At 54.7% G+C, this 16,501-nt stretch overlaps 1 protein-coding gene across 1 annotated transcript in view; it reads right to left on the bottom strand.

Moving 5' to 3' along the window:
* DAB2IP (DAB2 interacting protein) overlaps positions 1-11,153 on the bottom strand; it is a 56,985-nt gene extending 45,832 nt beyond the window's left edge. Inside the window, exons 1-2 of the mRNA XM_082492459.1 lie at positions 11,107-11,153; positions 2,804-2,957 (exon numbers count right to left, since the gene is read on the bottom strand). Coding sequence (XP_082348585.1) covers positions 2,804-2,947 — 144 coding nt within the window. The 5' untranslated portion in view covers positions 2,948-2,957; positions 11,107-11,153. The remainder of the gene's footprint in view (positions 1-2,803; positions 2,958-11,106) is intronic.
* Between the last annotated feature and the right edge of the window lie 5,348 nt (positions 11,154-16,501).

Genomic DNA, 16,501 nt, shown 5'->3' with positions numbered 1-16,501 from the left:
ACTTGGCCGTTCCTGATAGATCTCCCTTGAGAACAGATCCACAATAGCCTCTAAGTGCAGGGACAAGGCACCATTGCCGACCCGCAGCACCTTCACAATCCACTGTGCAGAAAATGCCTTGGTTCCCCTTGTCTCCGTCACTCCGGCAGTAACTTCTCACTTGGCATTTCGTAGTCAGGGCTCCTTTTCCAGGACATCAGCTGAGCTTCTCACTCTTCACTGTTCCTCCACACACAGCAGTGCCATGGCTCTGGGCCATCAGCTTCAGTCCTCCTTTCAGCCTCGTGCAGACTTCACCCAGAGCTTGCCCAGTCCCAGGCCACAGGAACCACCACAGGTTTTACTGTTCCCTGCTGAACTTCCACTGAAAGGCGGCAGCAGTCTTTGCCAAGTCTTGCATCTACTCTCAGATAAAGCAACACTGAGGGACTCGGGGTCACAGGCCACAGATGGGACCCTCAGGACAGTAATAACTGAAGGCAACATTCAAGCACTGAGGAGGAAAAGATGTGCATGCAGTTTTGTTGCTCAGCTTTCATTCTTGTCTGACATGGAGAACCATGGAAACATCATAGAGTCACAGAATGGTTTGGGTTGGAAGGGACCTTGAAGATCACCACGTGCCACCCCCTGCCCTGGGCAGGGACACCTCCCCCCAGCCCAGGTTGCTCCAAGCCCCGTCCAACCCGGCCTTGAACCCCTCCAGGGATGGGGCAGCCACAGCTTCTCGGGGCACCCTGCGCCAGGGGCTCACCGCCCACACAGCCAAGAAGTTCTTCCTCAGACCTCATCTACATCTCCCCTCTTCTAGTTTGAAGCCATTCCCCCTTGTCTTATCGCTCCATGCCCTTGGAAAAAGTCCCTCCCCAGCTCTGCTGTAGTCCCTTTAGGCACTGGAAGGGGCTCTGAGGTCTCCCCGGAGCCTTCTCCTCTCCAGGCTGACCCCCCCCAACTCTCCCAGTCTGTCCTCCCAGCAGAGGGGCTCCAGTCCTCACAGCATCTCCGGGGTCTCCTCTGGCCCCGCTCCAACAGCTCCGGGGCCTTCTGCTGTTGGGGCCCCCAGAGTGACAGAGCTGTCTGTGCCACTGCCAGCGAGGGTCCAGAGGGGACAGCAGCAGCCGCCGAGCCTGTTCCAGCCCACGCTGCTCCTCTGCCCAGGCCTGAGGCACGGCCCAGGCCTGTCCTCCAGCCCAGAGGACACACTAACCCCTCTCCTCGGCCAGCTGCACCTAGGTGCAGAGTGGACTGTGCTCACTGCCTGCTGCCCAGGGACCCTGGGAGATCTCAAACTCATTTTGGTGCCGACCGCACTCCGAATTTGAAAGAGGCTCTCTGGAGATACAAGACCAACCCATCAACACAACACGCCATTTAGCTCTCACCTCAGCCCTTCCCACTGGACTTTGCTGATGAGTAACCGTCCGTTACGGATCAATGTCCCTTTTGTTTTCTGGCGTTCTTCCTTTCCTCTGCAGGATTTGCAGATCAGCAATTAATGTTTTCTTTTTTTCTGGATGACTCTTCTTTATCCAACTCACTTAAAAATAAAATTTTCTTCCTCCTTACAAGTGCATGACTTGTGTAATTTCCCTCTCAGTCAACTTTCTACAAGTACTGCTCATATCCCTTCCTCTGCTCTTGTGCGCTGAACAGAATTGGTAAACAACTCTTATATTATGGATGTCACATCTATTTTCCATCTAGCTTCATTTTATCTTTCTTGAGTGGAATGTAATAGAGGCCATATAATTTACAAAACTGTTCTCCTCCTGACCTGCCGCACTTGCTCAATTCTACAGAGAATGAACAGCACTGGAAAATTTATACCTCGGCGCACTTCAGAGTTTATGTTTGGGGCTATTTTTTGGAAGACTGTTTTTGTGTTACCTGCGTACATTTTAAGAAACAGATCTTTTAACTCATTTCTTTCCAAGTGTGCTAATTTCAGTAAAGAAAAAAAACCTTCATCTCTCCAGTCTGACTCCTCTTGGACGCTGCCGAGGTCATCTTCACCTACCACTGCCCACCCAAGAAACGCCTGCAGCCCCATCACGCGCCCACAGCACCATCCAGCCACGGATATATCGTCTGTCTGCTGCTCTGTGTCCAAGTACAAACAGGTTACCTTCTCTTCACAGAAACACAAGTATTGACCACCTTTTCCCTTTAAGAAAACCATTTCCCAGTTCTCTATTCAGTCACTGCCATAAGCAATAACACTTTGCCACCCATGACATGGGACAAATGATTCCCAAGACATACTACATCGAATTATCCAACCACAGACTGGTTTGTACGTGTCCTACCACCTCCCGCGAGTACAGACCTAACCACATGCCAGAACAGGTGTTAAAAAAAAGTGAAATACTCACAGATTTTTCTATTTACCCAAGCAAGCGAAGCTTCAGTTTTCTAGACAAAGTCCTCAACCCTCCCACTGACAGCAGCAGGCTGTCTTTGAGACCACGTATAACGTCTTTGTGAACACCAAGTAGGGATTAGCACTTTCTGATAAGTGTACGAACATAAACTACAGATTGATGCTCTGCTAACACACAGCCTGACGTAGCTCAGCACCTGTGCCAGCAGCAAGCTCCGTGCCGACAGGGGCTGCAAGGCAAGGAGCTCTCTGCTCTCATGGCGTGGGTGTGGGCCTCCTTGGAAAGATGGGAGTCGCTTTCTGCTTATGAAACGGTCTCTGTGCAGCAATTCAGAGCAGAAATGTTCTACAGCAGTGAAAGCCTGCGGTGCAAGCCCACGCCGGGCTCCCCAACGCAGCAGGACGGACAGAAAGGCTCCTTACCTCAAAGCAGTAGTCCTGTCCCAGGATGCTGCTGTGCACCGGCTTGATGACCACTTCTTCCTCCATACTGAGATCCAGAGCCTCCACAGCACTACTGGGACTGAGCAAAGACTCGTGGGAGCGCGATTCTTTCAGCCTCGGCATTAGATGGGATCTAGAGGAAAAACATAATGCTATCAGTGGATGCTTTGCTTCCCCGAGACATGATTTAGTCATCTGTTAGCAAAAACTGCAAAATATTCCTGGGAAGTTTTTGCCATGAGATAACCGAGGGCCCGGAACAGCAGGGGCTGCTGTGTCGTCCCATTTATAATTTGGTGAGCGGGTTCTATTACAGGCTTTATGTTTGGTAAAAACGTTTTTTTCCCAAACCCCGATGCAGTCAGGACGACACTATTCGCGGTTTGCAGACTGCGGGTCCCTGCACAGCCGAGTACGCCTCTAAACGGCCATCACACCTACTGTGCGGGACTGCCCAGGTGTGCCGCGGTGGCAGCGGACGAGGGAGGCCAACCAGACCCAGCACCAGCCATTCTGCTCGTCCGTACCACGGCTGCATCTGCAGCACCCAGCGCCGCGCTCTGGCAGCACTGAGCACCCACTGCCAGCACAGGACCGGGTCTGCGCGCCTGCGGGAGATCCCATTAGCATCCTGCTTCACCACACCCAGGCCCTCCCGACAGAAAGAATTTACCTGCAAGTGAGGAGGAATAAACAACATGAAGATGCTGGGAGGGCTGGAGCCCCTCTGCTGGGAGGACAGACCGGGAGAGTTGGGGGGGTTCAGCCTGGAGAGGAGAAGGCTCCGGGGAGACCTCAGAGCCCCTTCCAGTGCCTAAAGGGACTACAGCAGAGCTGGAGAGGGACCTCTTCCAAGGGCATGGAGTGATAGGACAAGGGGGAATGGCTTCAAACTAGAAGAGGGGAGATTTAGATGAGATAACAGGAAGAAATTCTTTCCTGTTCGGGCGGTGAGCCCCCGGCCCAGGTTGCCCCGAGAAGCTGTGGCTGCCCCATCCCTGGAGGGGTTCAAGGCCAAGTTGGACGGGGCTGGGAGCAGCCTGGGCTGGGGGGAGGTGTCCCTGCCCAGGGCAGGGGGTGGGACTGGATGACCTTTACGGTCCCTTCCAACCCAAACCATTCTGTGATTCTATAACACATCCCTGTCAAACCCCTGCCCCATGTCCACTCATCACACACTGAGTGTGCCCGGGGAGTGGGTGGCACTGCCAGGGCAGATGCCGTCCCTGCACATAGGTGCCCTTCTCCCCACCGAAATGCACACAGCTGTATCACAGCTGCAGCCGGTGTCTGGATCCGCACGCTGTAACCAACAACCCGAGGGCTCGTGTGCTCTCTCCAATTGTCACACACATCCCTGGGATGGGGACAGCGTGGAAAATAAGGCCATGATAGCCCTATCGATTGATCTAAATGCTTTGAGTCCCACTGGCAGCATTTAGCAGCAGGGAGCCCGCAGACAGCAAGCAGCACACCATTTTCGAGACAGCCAATACAATCAATGGTGCTGTAACTCTTAAAGCAAAACCAGAGAGCTCAAGGGGAAAGAAAAAAAAAAAAAAAGAAAGATAGCTAGGTACTCCCAGGGAAAACAGAGCAAAACCATAAAGTGGCAAGAGAAAAAATAACTTGAGACCAAAGGGAGCAGTTGCCTTCTCTATAGACCATGCCATGGAAAATGTTCCCACGCCAGCCAGCTCACAAAAGCTCCGATCCCGGTAACTCTGACCTTTAAAACCTCTGGCAGCCGCTTTAGGGTCTTCCAAAGAGACCACGTGTCCCTCTGTCTACAAAGAGAGTACGACGCCTTCTTCAAAGGCACGGAAGGACAGAAATAAGGGGACTTTGAGATATTCTCAGCATGGTCTTTTATAAGCGAAACAACAATGCTCCTAGTATGCTCCCGGATTGCCTTGTCTGTGTGTGTTGAGTTTTGTCGTTCTCTAGAATAAAGCTGACCAAACCACAGAGAAATGTCAATAGTACATGCAAAATTCATCGCTCGCAGTGAATCACACGCCAAGCTGAATCTAAGAAACAGCCAAAGGAGACTCCAAGATAAACAGCAGCGGAAGATAACCAGGTGCTTCTCTAGATTTGCCATTAAGATTCACTCCATCGATGACGCCCCAGGTGATAACGCGTCAGCCCGCAGCTGGGTTCTCCAGCTGAGCATGCTAAACGGACAGCTGGGAAAGCTGCCGGCCACCCCTCCTCCCCAGCCTGGGGACATGCTGCCCCGGGGTGCAGGGACAGCACGGCCTCCGGACACCCCCCGGCATCTGCTGTGTCCCACAGCCAGGACCAGCTCCAGCGGCACTGGTTCTGGTCAGCAGAAAAAGAGGCAACGCCACCACGATCTCTTTCTCAGGGGACAACCACCAGCCCTGGAACGCTAAAAGCCCCGGGCTGGCGCAGCCCTGCGCGGGAGCAGAGGCGGTGGCTTTGAAGCAAAAGGCTCTCTATCCCATTAGCCATTCTCTAAACTGCCCACTCACCCCCTATCTCTATGGTGAATAAATTGATCTTTAGGAACTGAGCACAGTCGTTTCCCAGTACTTTCTGGCAATTTTACACTATTTTCACAGAAAAGGGTCCATATCCTTTTTCTCTGGATGATACTGTAAATTAACTCTAATACAGGCAGATGGATTGAGCCACCTCTGGATGCTGAGTGCAGAACTAATATCCAGCAGCTCAAGCACCGACAATAGAGACTGCTCACCCAGCCCCGATAAGCCCAGAACCATGGCATGAATGGCAAATTTTATTTCCATATTTTACAGATGAAACGAGAAAAGGTAAGTAACCAAGCTGAGGCTTGCGTTCTTGTTTGGACAAATATAAATATTGATAATCTGAACCCACAGCTCAGGAACTACATCCCGTAACGCACACATGCACGTCACCAAGCGGGACGGCTTCACGCTGGCCTAAGGATTTTTGTTAAAATTAAAACAAAACAAGTCTATTTTTCGTTTAAAACTACCGCAGCTGCAAGGCCACGGGTGGGAGTGCAGATGTGCAATGCGAAGAATTACCAAGGGGGAGTTTCTGAGGACATCTTATGTTCTCACCAGATTCAGCAAATGCGTATTTATATCCCTCCATACTCTGCCGTATGCCTCTGGGAATCCTAAAATTAACTGGACTTTTCTTGGGCAGGAGGTTATTTGTCAGGTTCTTGCCTCGGCAGGACCCGCTCCCACGGCGTCTTTTACTCCTGAACGGCCCATCAGACCCAACCCGGGTCAGTCACAGGAACATTTTTCGCCAGATGCTGCGCGGTACGGAGGGAGCGCTCCAGGTCTCACACCAGCCCTAAAAAGCGCATCATCTGTCAGTGTATCAAGAGCGAAGCGGGGAGATGCCATTAATTAGAGACTCTCGGAAGGGATGCGGGATCCCTCTGCCAGAGGCAGCCCGGCAGAGCAGAATGAGCGCCGCCTGCGGGAGCCTCCTCGCGGGGCGACGGGCCCCATCCCCTCCCAGCATCCCTGGAGCCGCCCCCGAGGCTACGGCGCTTGGCCCGCAAATGCCCCGGGGTGCCAGGAGGGCTATACACCACCAGTCTTCAAAGCATACACCGTCCTTTCATTTTCATACCCTTCTCTAGAGGAGAGAGCATTGCTCGTGTCCTTCGGTACGTAACACATTTGCGGCAGGAGTCCATTTACTGGAAGACGTTTGCGAGTCCCTGTTGCGGCTCCCACAGATTTCCCTTCGTATTGACAGTAGGAAAAAGTTCCTGCTAAGGCCATAAGCTGCTTCCCCGACTCAGAGGGTGAGGGCACTCTTCGTACCGAAAGGACCACTCAGCCTCCCCCCCATTTGGGCACAGAGAACATCAACCTGCCCCACACGTGTTACAGTGAAACCCTCCAAGCGATAGCGTCTGTCTGCACTGGGCCATAAAGGACCGAGATGGCTTTGTCCAAAGACAATTTACTGGGTGAGAGCTGGCAAGTGCTAAAAAAAAAAACAAACAACAAAATCCACTTGCTGACGGAGAAGTGCAGAAATATTAAACACATGATGCGAGGGCCAGACTCAGCCCGACGCAGGGCACCAGGCACCGGTGTGGCTGTGCTGGTGTGTCCCAGCTCCTGCGGGGACTCGTCTCCATTTCCTCCAGCTCTGCTCTGAGATTCACCACCCACAGCCATGATCATAAAATCAGAGAATCACAGAATGGTTTGGGTTGGAAGGGACCTTGAAGATCACCCAGTGCCACCCCCTGCCCTGGGCAGGGACACCCCCCACCAGCCCAGGTTGCTCCAAGCCCCGTCCAACCTGGCCTTGAACATCTCCAGGGATGGGGCAGCCACAGCTTCTCGGGGAAAACAGATCTCCTCCTGGAGAGGCAGGCACATTTCTACCAGGGAACCCCACCAACCTGATGGCCCTGAAGGAGTGTCACAATGCCCCTGGGGCAGCAGCGGTCACGTAAGCAGGAGACGGATGCTCCTCAGCTCTGCCTGCTTCCACCCGGCGTGGGCAGAGGGCAGTGCCCGTGGGGACAGAGATACCACAGTCCCTGTAAACTCGGGCTCTTCCTTGGCCATCCCAGAGCCATCCAACATCCCAACAGGCTGGAACATCATTTGCTTACTGTGTACGTACACTTCCAAGATGACAGAGGTCCTTTGTTCAAATTTATCTCTCTACCATCACTTTTCAAACCGCTGCCCGTGGGGCGATCCGACCTCTCGCTGTAATAACTCGCTGTGTATTCCAGGTCCCGTCCCGGCTTATGTGAGCTGATCAAATTCAGTTCCTATACCTTTGTTTTAATACGGGGGGAACGGCCAGCTGCCCAGAGACAGCTCACAGCAGGAAACCCTCTTTCCAAAGAGCACATTCAGTTCCTTTTGCCATGGGCCCTATTTTAATCCCTTTCTACTTGCCTAAAGTTCAGTTGAAATGAAGGGGGGGCGGGAGGGGGGGAAATCTCATAAAAGACCACATTAGTTCTAAAGAGAAATAACATTACTGCTACCGGCACTGACCTGGAGAGTCCTACGGAGAGGCAGCCAGTCTCTGGTTATTAAAGAAAGAAGTTTACTGCCCAAGAGCAATGAGAGCAGATTGTTGTTCTAAATAATAAAAGTCATAAAACATTACCACGTGAAGGGATGCGGTCCCCCTCTGCCTGCTTCCTTCACAGGCAGCCGGGAAGAATTAGGGACATCGAGTATTACCGGGCTGTGACAGCACACCTGACCTGACCGGGACCTCATGGGCCGCAGCGAAGACTTTGTGGACACCGAGGGACAACCTGTCCTCTCCTCGGGAATCTTCAGGGTTGGGTTTTGAGCAACTGAGGCAGCAACCGTCCGTCTGCAGCAGCGGCACCACGCGCGCAGCAGCTCCACAGAATGACGGCAGGGACTGCCGGGAGCCCAGGCTCGATGCTCTTTCAAGAGCAAAGATGCTCTGCCCAGGCTACCAGGAAGGAAAAAATTCAGGGCCAGTCTACACAGAGTTATTCTGGAATAGGTCCTGCGTGTTAAACTCATACACTCTTTTTCCAGAAGCGCTTTCTTGTGAAGATAAGCCCTCAAAGGGGCAACCCCGAGGGTTTTCATTTTAGAACCTCACCTGCCTGAAACCACCCAGCTGCCGCTTCTGTGGGTTTACGATGAGAATTTTCCTGATGCTTTGGAGAGACAGAAACAAGCAGGGAACCCGGCCAGATCGCTGCAGGGGGATGGAGCAGGCACAAAATGCAACACCGAAACATGAGGAAAAAATAAAGAGCCTTTCTTAAATCTCCTACTGCTCCACTCTGAGAGCACAAGCAGACTGGGGAATTTGGAAGGCACTAAGCTGAAGATGTCCCATTGATACCAGCTGCAGCGTCGGCCTTTGCAACGTGAAAGCCTCCCCACTGTCAGAGGTATCTGATCTCCTAAATTACAGGTTTGACTCTACGACACGTCTCCTGGTCAGGAAACATTCCCTGCTTACAGCTTTTCAAGGGCTGACGGTTCTTGTCTCGGACCAGCTGGGAAGAGGCTCTTTAGGGCAGCCCTCACCCAGCACACGTCTGCTGCAGGGGGTCCTGCAGGCACAAACGCAGCGGAACAGACCGTCAGATCCACGTGCAGCGTAGACAGAATTTAAATCTGTCTCCAGCCTGCGGATTAGGTTTTGTTACGACCGAGAACAAAGTGGACAACTCCACCAAATTGATTTGCAACATCAGATGGGAGAAGGATTTTAGCTGCCGCAGACAGGAGTAAATCACACGCCATCCTCTGCCAGCTTCACCGGGGGCAGCGAAATCAGGCGCCCGGGAGCTCTGCCGCGCGCAGGCTGTCCCACCTGAGGCTCTGGGCCTCGCCGCTGCTGGTTACGAACTGGGACTACGCTCTCTGCAAAGCTCAAACTGGTCTGATGGCTGTGTTTCTTCCCGCAGCAGATGCGAACCGGGCTGTCCTACCCAGCAGGTCCCCTCCAAGCCCGCTCCTTGCCTCGTCAGCGTCGCCTGTGTGACCCCCCTGACTTCCCACTGACCTCCTGACCACTGCTGGGAGTTCTCATCCATTCCTCCCCAGTGCCTCATCCTGCTTCAATTTAACAAATAAATACCAAAGTGATGTTATGGGAATAACTAAGAACAACAGCACTGGAGGGCCTGCACGCTTCCAGCTGATGACAGAACGTTTTCTTTCCTGTAGGACAGGACGCGTGGATGAAGTCTCAGCATGCAGCACATCCTTCTCCATGTTCTGCTAACCTGAACTTTCTCCCGCAGCTTACTGAACGCCGGCTGCTGATCTCTGCCCCGGCAGCGCTGCGCAGGGCTGGAGCGGAGGAGGAAGCTCCGCAGCCTTTGGGGCTCTCGGGGCGGCAGGGCGCCGGGCAGCCCCCCTCGGCACACTCCCGATGGGAAGCTGGTGTCACATGTTACCCTCACCAACGCAACACCTTCGCTGTGCAACACAAAGGACATGTAATTAAACTTATTAATGCCTGCCCTTGTTTTCAGACTGCTCTCAGTTTTAACCTGCAGCAGAATTAATTACATTCAAAAGGAGTTTGTCAGCTCATACCAGATTCCAAATGTTGTTTTTGCCAGAGCCAACCTGAAGGATTATTTTAACCAGTGACGTTCACCTGAGCATGGAGATGTGTTTGTTTAACAATGCACCACGGCAAAGTTTGTCAGTGACAACCTGCGGGTCCGGCACAGTATAACCAGCAAGGACGGTGGCCGGATTCGTAATGTGCGAGATGAGAGAAACCCCAAAAGCAAGCAAAATGCCTCACCAGCAACCAACAAAAGGTGATCAGAAGGATTACATGGGTTTCAATAATAAAAAACATTGTACAGAAGCAAAGGAAGTAACTTCTCCCTCTTCCCCAAGAGCAGAATGGCACCACCATCTTGCTTTTAACAGAAATTGACTCTTCATCTGAAAAGACCCTATTTTTACTTATCCCATCAGTGTAAGCCAGCGCCCAGCAGCAGCGCGGTCCCCGCGCACGGCCGACGCACGCAGCGGGACCACAGAGCCCCCAGACCTGCCGGGGAACCGCCAAGGAGGCCCAAGCAAAAGCGGGGCGCTCGGCTGCCGCACGCTGACCGGAGCCCCCCGGAGCCCCCCGGTCCCCACCGCCCCCGCGGACGGGCACCGCCGGACCCCCAAGTTCCCACGGTGGTAGGAGCCCGGGGGGAGGGAGAGGGGGGGTAAAGGTTTTGATTTTTATCACCAAAATTTTTGCTTAACGCCAAGTCTGGCGGCGGAACCTGGACAAGCAAGAAACAAAAAAAAGGCACGGCGGGGGCCGTCCTTCCCAACCAACCGGGAGGGAAGCGCAGCGCCCGCCCGGCCGCCACAGCGCGGCCCCGCCGGCACAGCCCGGCCCGGGGCGGCCGCCGCCACCGCTTCACAACGAACGACGAAAACAAAAATACTTCGCACACGGAATCATGGCCGGAGCGCTGCTAAAAATAAACCATCCGTGCCGAGGAACGGGCTGGGGGCGGGCGGCGGGGTGACACCCCCCACCCCCCCCCCCAGCCCCGGCGGCGGTACGGACACCCGCAGCGGCTCCTGCCCCGCTCCGGGCCTCCCCCCGCCCCGTCCCCGTCCCCGTCCCACCCCCCCGGGCGATGCGCGGGGTCCGGTCCCCGATGGCGACCGCAGCCCGGGCGCGGAGTTTCGAACCGGGGCCGTACCCGAGGTGGAGGGGAAGGGGGGGGGGGGGGGGGGGGGACGGGACACTGCCGCGCCGCGGAACGGAGACCCCCACCCGCCCCGACGCCCACTCACCCGCAGGCCCCGCTCCGGCTCGGCCATGCCGCGCTCCCGCCGCCCGCGGGCGGGCCGCCCCCCCCGGCCCCGCTCCCCGCCCGGTCCCCCCGCCGCCTCGGTCCGGCCCCGCCCGCGGCCGCCGGATTGGCTGGGCTGTAGCCGGGCAGAGCGCCCCGGGCCCGCCGCCCCCGCCCCGCGCCGAGCCCGGGATGCGCTGCCGGGAAGGGAGAGCGGGCGGAGAACGGCTCTTCCCCCGAGGCCGGCGGGGACCCGACTGCCGCCCGCCCCCCCCCCCCCCCCCCCCCCCCGCGCTGGCCGAGCCGCTCAGCCCTCGCCCAGACCAGCCCGGCCCCGCGTGTCCCTTCGCCGCTTTCATTTTGCTGTGAGAAACGTGGGAAAAACCCAATTGTCCCAGGAACCTTTATTTTTGCAGAAATCTGCACTAGGACACTTCATCTCCGCGGTGCGGCGGGGGACAGGGGACAGGGGACAGGCCCGGTGTCCTTGCCCTGGGATGGACAGGCACATCCATCCCTTTCCCCCCTGGGAAAGCCCAGGCACTGACCTTTGCAGCAGCGCAATCCACAGTAGGGAGTAGCGCCTGCAGCAGCAGCCACCGGCTCCGGCGTGAGCCATGGCGGGCGCCCCGGCACCCCTCACCGCAGGCGGCGATCCCGCATGGGCACCCAACGCCGGCCGGCACCCGGCGAGGCTCGGGGGCCGCTGTCCTCAGGGCCGGGCTCCTCGCCGCTCCCCGCACAGCTCGGGGCTGCTGAAGTGCAGACTCACGAAACGCGGTGCCCCGAGCGGCAGGTGAGCGCGAGAGGAGGACGCGAGACAGCGGCGAGCGGAGGGGAAGGCGACACAGCATGGTCCAACTGTCCTGATTGCCACCATCCTCACCCAGCCCACGCCGACACGCTCCCAGAGCCAGACTGCTGCTGTCATCGTGGCGTATTCAAATGCCTCCATTACTCATCAAGAACAAAGTAGGACTATCTAGTAAATGAAAAACCACCACATGGCACTGTCCCCTGCCTGTTATTTATGGCTGCTTCCTTTTCCACTTTTCAAAGGCTACCGTCCATGTCTGCAGCAAACCATAAATCCTCCAGCTCGTGCGAGGAGGCTGCTCCGCGTCAGGGGAGAACACAGCACCTGGGCTGCAGCCGCCGGTCAGCGTTGGAGGGGAAAACAGGAGCAAAGGTAAAGATCCCCGATTAAAAAGAGTCCTGAGGGTTTCCCGGCAGCAGAGGGGAAGGAAGCAGGTCTCGGCGCGGGAGACGGGCAGGTCCCACCCGAGGCAGCGGGCACGAGTCTCGCCTCCTACGGTGACTTGCAAGCTGGATTCCCAGACGGACCATCCCTCCGGCTGGCACCACCGTGCACGGCACCGACCAATGAGTCAGAATTGGTAGGTTCTCTGCCCAGCTCCGACACTAACCCCCTGCACATCCTCACTTACGCGCCTCTCCTCAGCCAGAGAGGTGGGCACGACCCTCTCCCACCGCCAAAGGATCCAGAAAACATGAAGGGCTGGCAGCATTATTGCTGGGCTCAAATAATAAGGAGCACTGCCTGTCACCTAAGTCCAGTGGGGTCCTTTTCTTTCTTGCAGGGTAAACCGGTCCCCACCGCGCCCTGGGGATGATGGCGTCAGCTCAAGAGCCATGCCGGCCACAGAACACCCCAGTCCGCACGTTTCCCACCTTGCCTCCTTAGCTGAGAACAGGCAGAGCCCTTCCCCTTGGCACTCTGCAAACAGTGCTCTGCATTTAGCACATTTTGCCGCGGTTTTGCCACCCCCCCGTTTTCCCCGCCAGCGGTTTGAAGTTTTCTCACCCTTTGTTGGCAGATGCCATGCAGAGAGAGAAGCTCGCTGTCCTCGATCTGCTTTTCAGGGCTTCTATAAAGTAGGGCACCAGCATCAACCCAGCCTCGGGTTTTTGATACATCGCTGGAGTCGCCAAAAATAATAACAGGCGGCTTCGGTCAACCTTTTCGTCCTCAAATCTGCAGCAGCACAGGGGTCCTTCGTGCGGCAGAGCAAAAATATGGTGCACGCCAGACCAAAGTCCCGGTCAGCAATCCACAGCCGTTCCCGCCTCTGAGCCGGGCTCACCGGCAGCTCCCGAGTCAGCGCACTTGGGTCCTCAACGGGGAGCCCTCGCCTTGCGGGGTCCCCTTTCCCACAGCCATCCGGGCTTTGCCCTCCCTATTTCCTTTAGCACCTTATCTCCCTCGCTGCGGCGTAACGCTAAGGTCAAGTTACAGTTTTACCAACCCTTTTATCTTTCTGGCAAAGCACGAAAATACAGAACCTGAACTTTGGAACGAGCCACGGCACTCGCAGTGGTGGAGAGCAGAGCGGACCCGAGGCAGCGGGAGAAGGGAGAATCCAGGTTCTCTCTGCAGCCCGGCACTGGAATATTTTCTGTTGCACATTCAGACACATTATTAGGACAATCTGGAAGGAAGTACCGAACCCGACAAGCATGTGCTCTTGGCCGGCGTTCCAGCAGGAAGCCAGATGTGCTGGGAGCTGCGGCAGCCCCAGCTGACGTAAGGACCCGGCACCGCTCCGCTGCCGATACCCGACAACAAAGAAGACGTCCAGCAGGACCCAGCGAAAGAGCTGTTTGCTGGGAACTGCCCGCTTGAATTTCCCCTGTCCCAAACCTGAAATTCCAGACGGTCAGCCCGTGTAGGGCCAGCACGCGAGCCAGGCATCGGGAGATGGAGTAACGTATGGACTCGGAGCCCCCGGGTGCTCGGTGGTACTGTCCTCCTGCACATTCATTCTTCGCACTCTCACCTCCACGAATGACACACGTGTTTCCTGAAGGTAAGGCGCTGCCGTGCCCCTGCCCCAGCGGGCAGTCCCTGCCGCCATCACGCCGTACTTGGGTTGGTGTCTAAACCACACAAACTGCGTGGGGCTTCAGGTCCGTGACACACGGGGCACCCATTGCCCCCCACCCTCCCCACGGCCTCCGCGCTGAGCATCCCTGTGCCGCACGGGAGGTACAGATGCTAAAACTTTGCGGACTGGGGCCCCAGGGCTGTGCTCTCCCCCTCCCCAGGGAGCGCCAGGCAGTGAACAAACCCCGCTCCGTTGACTGAGTGCGGTGGACATTACTGACACCAAAACCAAGTCTGTACGGCAAAGTCTCAGCTAATTTTATTCCAAGCCGGGGTTTATCCCGGCTTCCTTAAAGCAGGCTCGTACCTCATTCCTCATCTCCAGAAGGTGGTGGTTCGCTGCAGACGGCTGTTCTCCCCACAGGCAGCTCCGTTCGGAGGGTGATGTGCAATTGTACAACAGGGTTGGAGCTGTAATGGTCATTGCCAGTGCCGACATCCTCCCCGGGGCACCGCACGTCACCTCTGCCCCTTCTCCCCGTCTGCACCGCGCGGGGTCCCAGCACCCGCCCGACTCTCAGAAACGGCATTTGTGAAAGGAAAGCCACCGTGCTTCGTCAGAGGGCAGGTAAAATAGTACCTTCCGTGGGTTATTAAAGTAACTTCTCCATTCACAGTTAGGCTCAGTGACTATTAGTTGTGTTATTTGTAGTTCCGCTCTCTTGGGTCACTTTTCCCCCTTTGGTGCCAGCCGGGCCGGGCTTACTCCGCTGCCTCGGCTGGAGGGGGGAGGACGGCCCCACACGGCTTTGCCTCGGCCCTCTGGGCAGCGATCTTCCCCGACTCCTGCTGTATTTACCCGTTCGAGCTATTACGCCCAGGTATCTCTCGCGCTGTAGTGACTGCGAAGCCAACGCCTCACGACCACACTGCCTATCACTGGAAAACCCAAATTCCCTCATCACCTTGGCGAGTTCGCAGTGGAAGGGACTGTGATTACCCAGATACATTCCAAATGTACAGCTTAAATCAAAATGCCCGTCGATGTCCTAAAAAGCACGTATTGTAGAAAGTTTGAAGAATCCCATATTTCAGCATAATTAACATTAAAAGACGTGTAACTGCACAACTGGCTGGCCGTTACTGGGACGCTGCTCAAGCGCTGGGGTGGGCACGGTCATTATCATGGCGCTCTTCTGAAAAACTCTTCAACGCGTGTAGTACAACCTACGGCAGTGTGAAGCAACGTACAGATTTGGCTGCAGATAGCATTAAATTGACTCTCAGGACTCGCGACGTTCCTCCATCAACCCGCAGGTCCGCGCAGTGGCCTCCGAGCGCTGGAGAACTGCGGCTCAGCAGCCCGTAACCCTGAGGGCCGGTGCGCTTGTTTATTTTGTCCTTCAGTTCAGTTTCAGCCATAAGGTAATCTGAAGCTGAAGGGCACAAGAATTACCCAGGCCTTGAGACTAGAGGAACAACGGCCAGATTAAAGGAAGAGACTATTCAAAGATTTCTTCACCTGCGTTATTAAAATGTGCTCGACGTTCACAGAAGCCGAGCGGCAGCAATGGAGCAGAATTGACATCTCGCACTCCTGAGAAATCAGGCACCGTATCAAATAGTATTGACACTGAAGGAATATTTAACCTCTGACTAATGCTGCCTTTTACTCTGTATTTCATAGCGGCTAAACAGTGGATCTGGACCGGCCAATTTCTCTTTCTGCTTGTAATTGGCTTCACTTTTCTGCTCTCCTGAACAAGCATTAGACTTTCCTCTAGGAGTGTAATCCCCATCAACAGGAAACCTGTCTTTATGGAGATGCCACTCATCTTTTCTGGAGGTTTTATTTAAAACGTAACATTGCTATTAGCAGCAGCTTTTTAGAAACCTTTTTGTGAGGTCCCATTCCTGCAAACATTCAATATCATTTTGGGCTATTAGTCTCGCTTCGGAGACGCTACTTAACATTCAACGACAATTTGAGCCAAGAAGCATTTGCAGGAGTCAAGTTTTGAATTTCAAATCTAAACTACACAGGGGTAGCGATGGCAGATGACTTTGAGCCTGACAAACACAAATACATGGTTTAGCATCCAAACTACATTTTATTTTGATTTGTCCTTCTGTCTAACAATATTGGCATATATCATAGCTTCAGTTTAATAGGCAATAGCTGACTTCAGAGACTGAACGATGTTCTTAAACAAAATGATCTTAAAAAGCAACATCCAATCAATGAAAAGCTTAGAATCAGAATAAAGTTAGGAAAATGTTCTTTTGCTGCTGCTGAACTCTTGCTTAAAAAAAACCCAAACCAAGAAGAAGAAAAGCTCAAAGCATTTTAAAGTTTGTTTTGATTGTGTGTATTTTATCCAGAGATGGCACCAGGATATAAAGCTAATTTCTTCCAATTGCTATCTGCCTTCTAGCCAGAGAGATTTTAGTGTCTTTTAGGGATATAAAGCACATCCTTCTCATGGGAACCTTCTTTTCAGATGGAATGAGAGATTCACGCTGATGAAGTCAGTGATTATTCTATGGCTTT

Source organism: Vanellus vanellus (assembly GCF_965231255.1).
Source record: "Vanellus vanellus genome assembly, chromosome: 18".
NCBI classification, from domain to species: Eukaryota; Metazoa; Chordata; class Aves; order Charadriiformes; family Charadriidae; genus Vanellus; species Vanellus vanellus.
The sequence above is the reverse complement of the archived record's forward strand: the minus strand, read 5'-3'. Positions and strand labels throughout refer to the sequence as shown.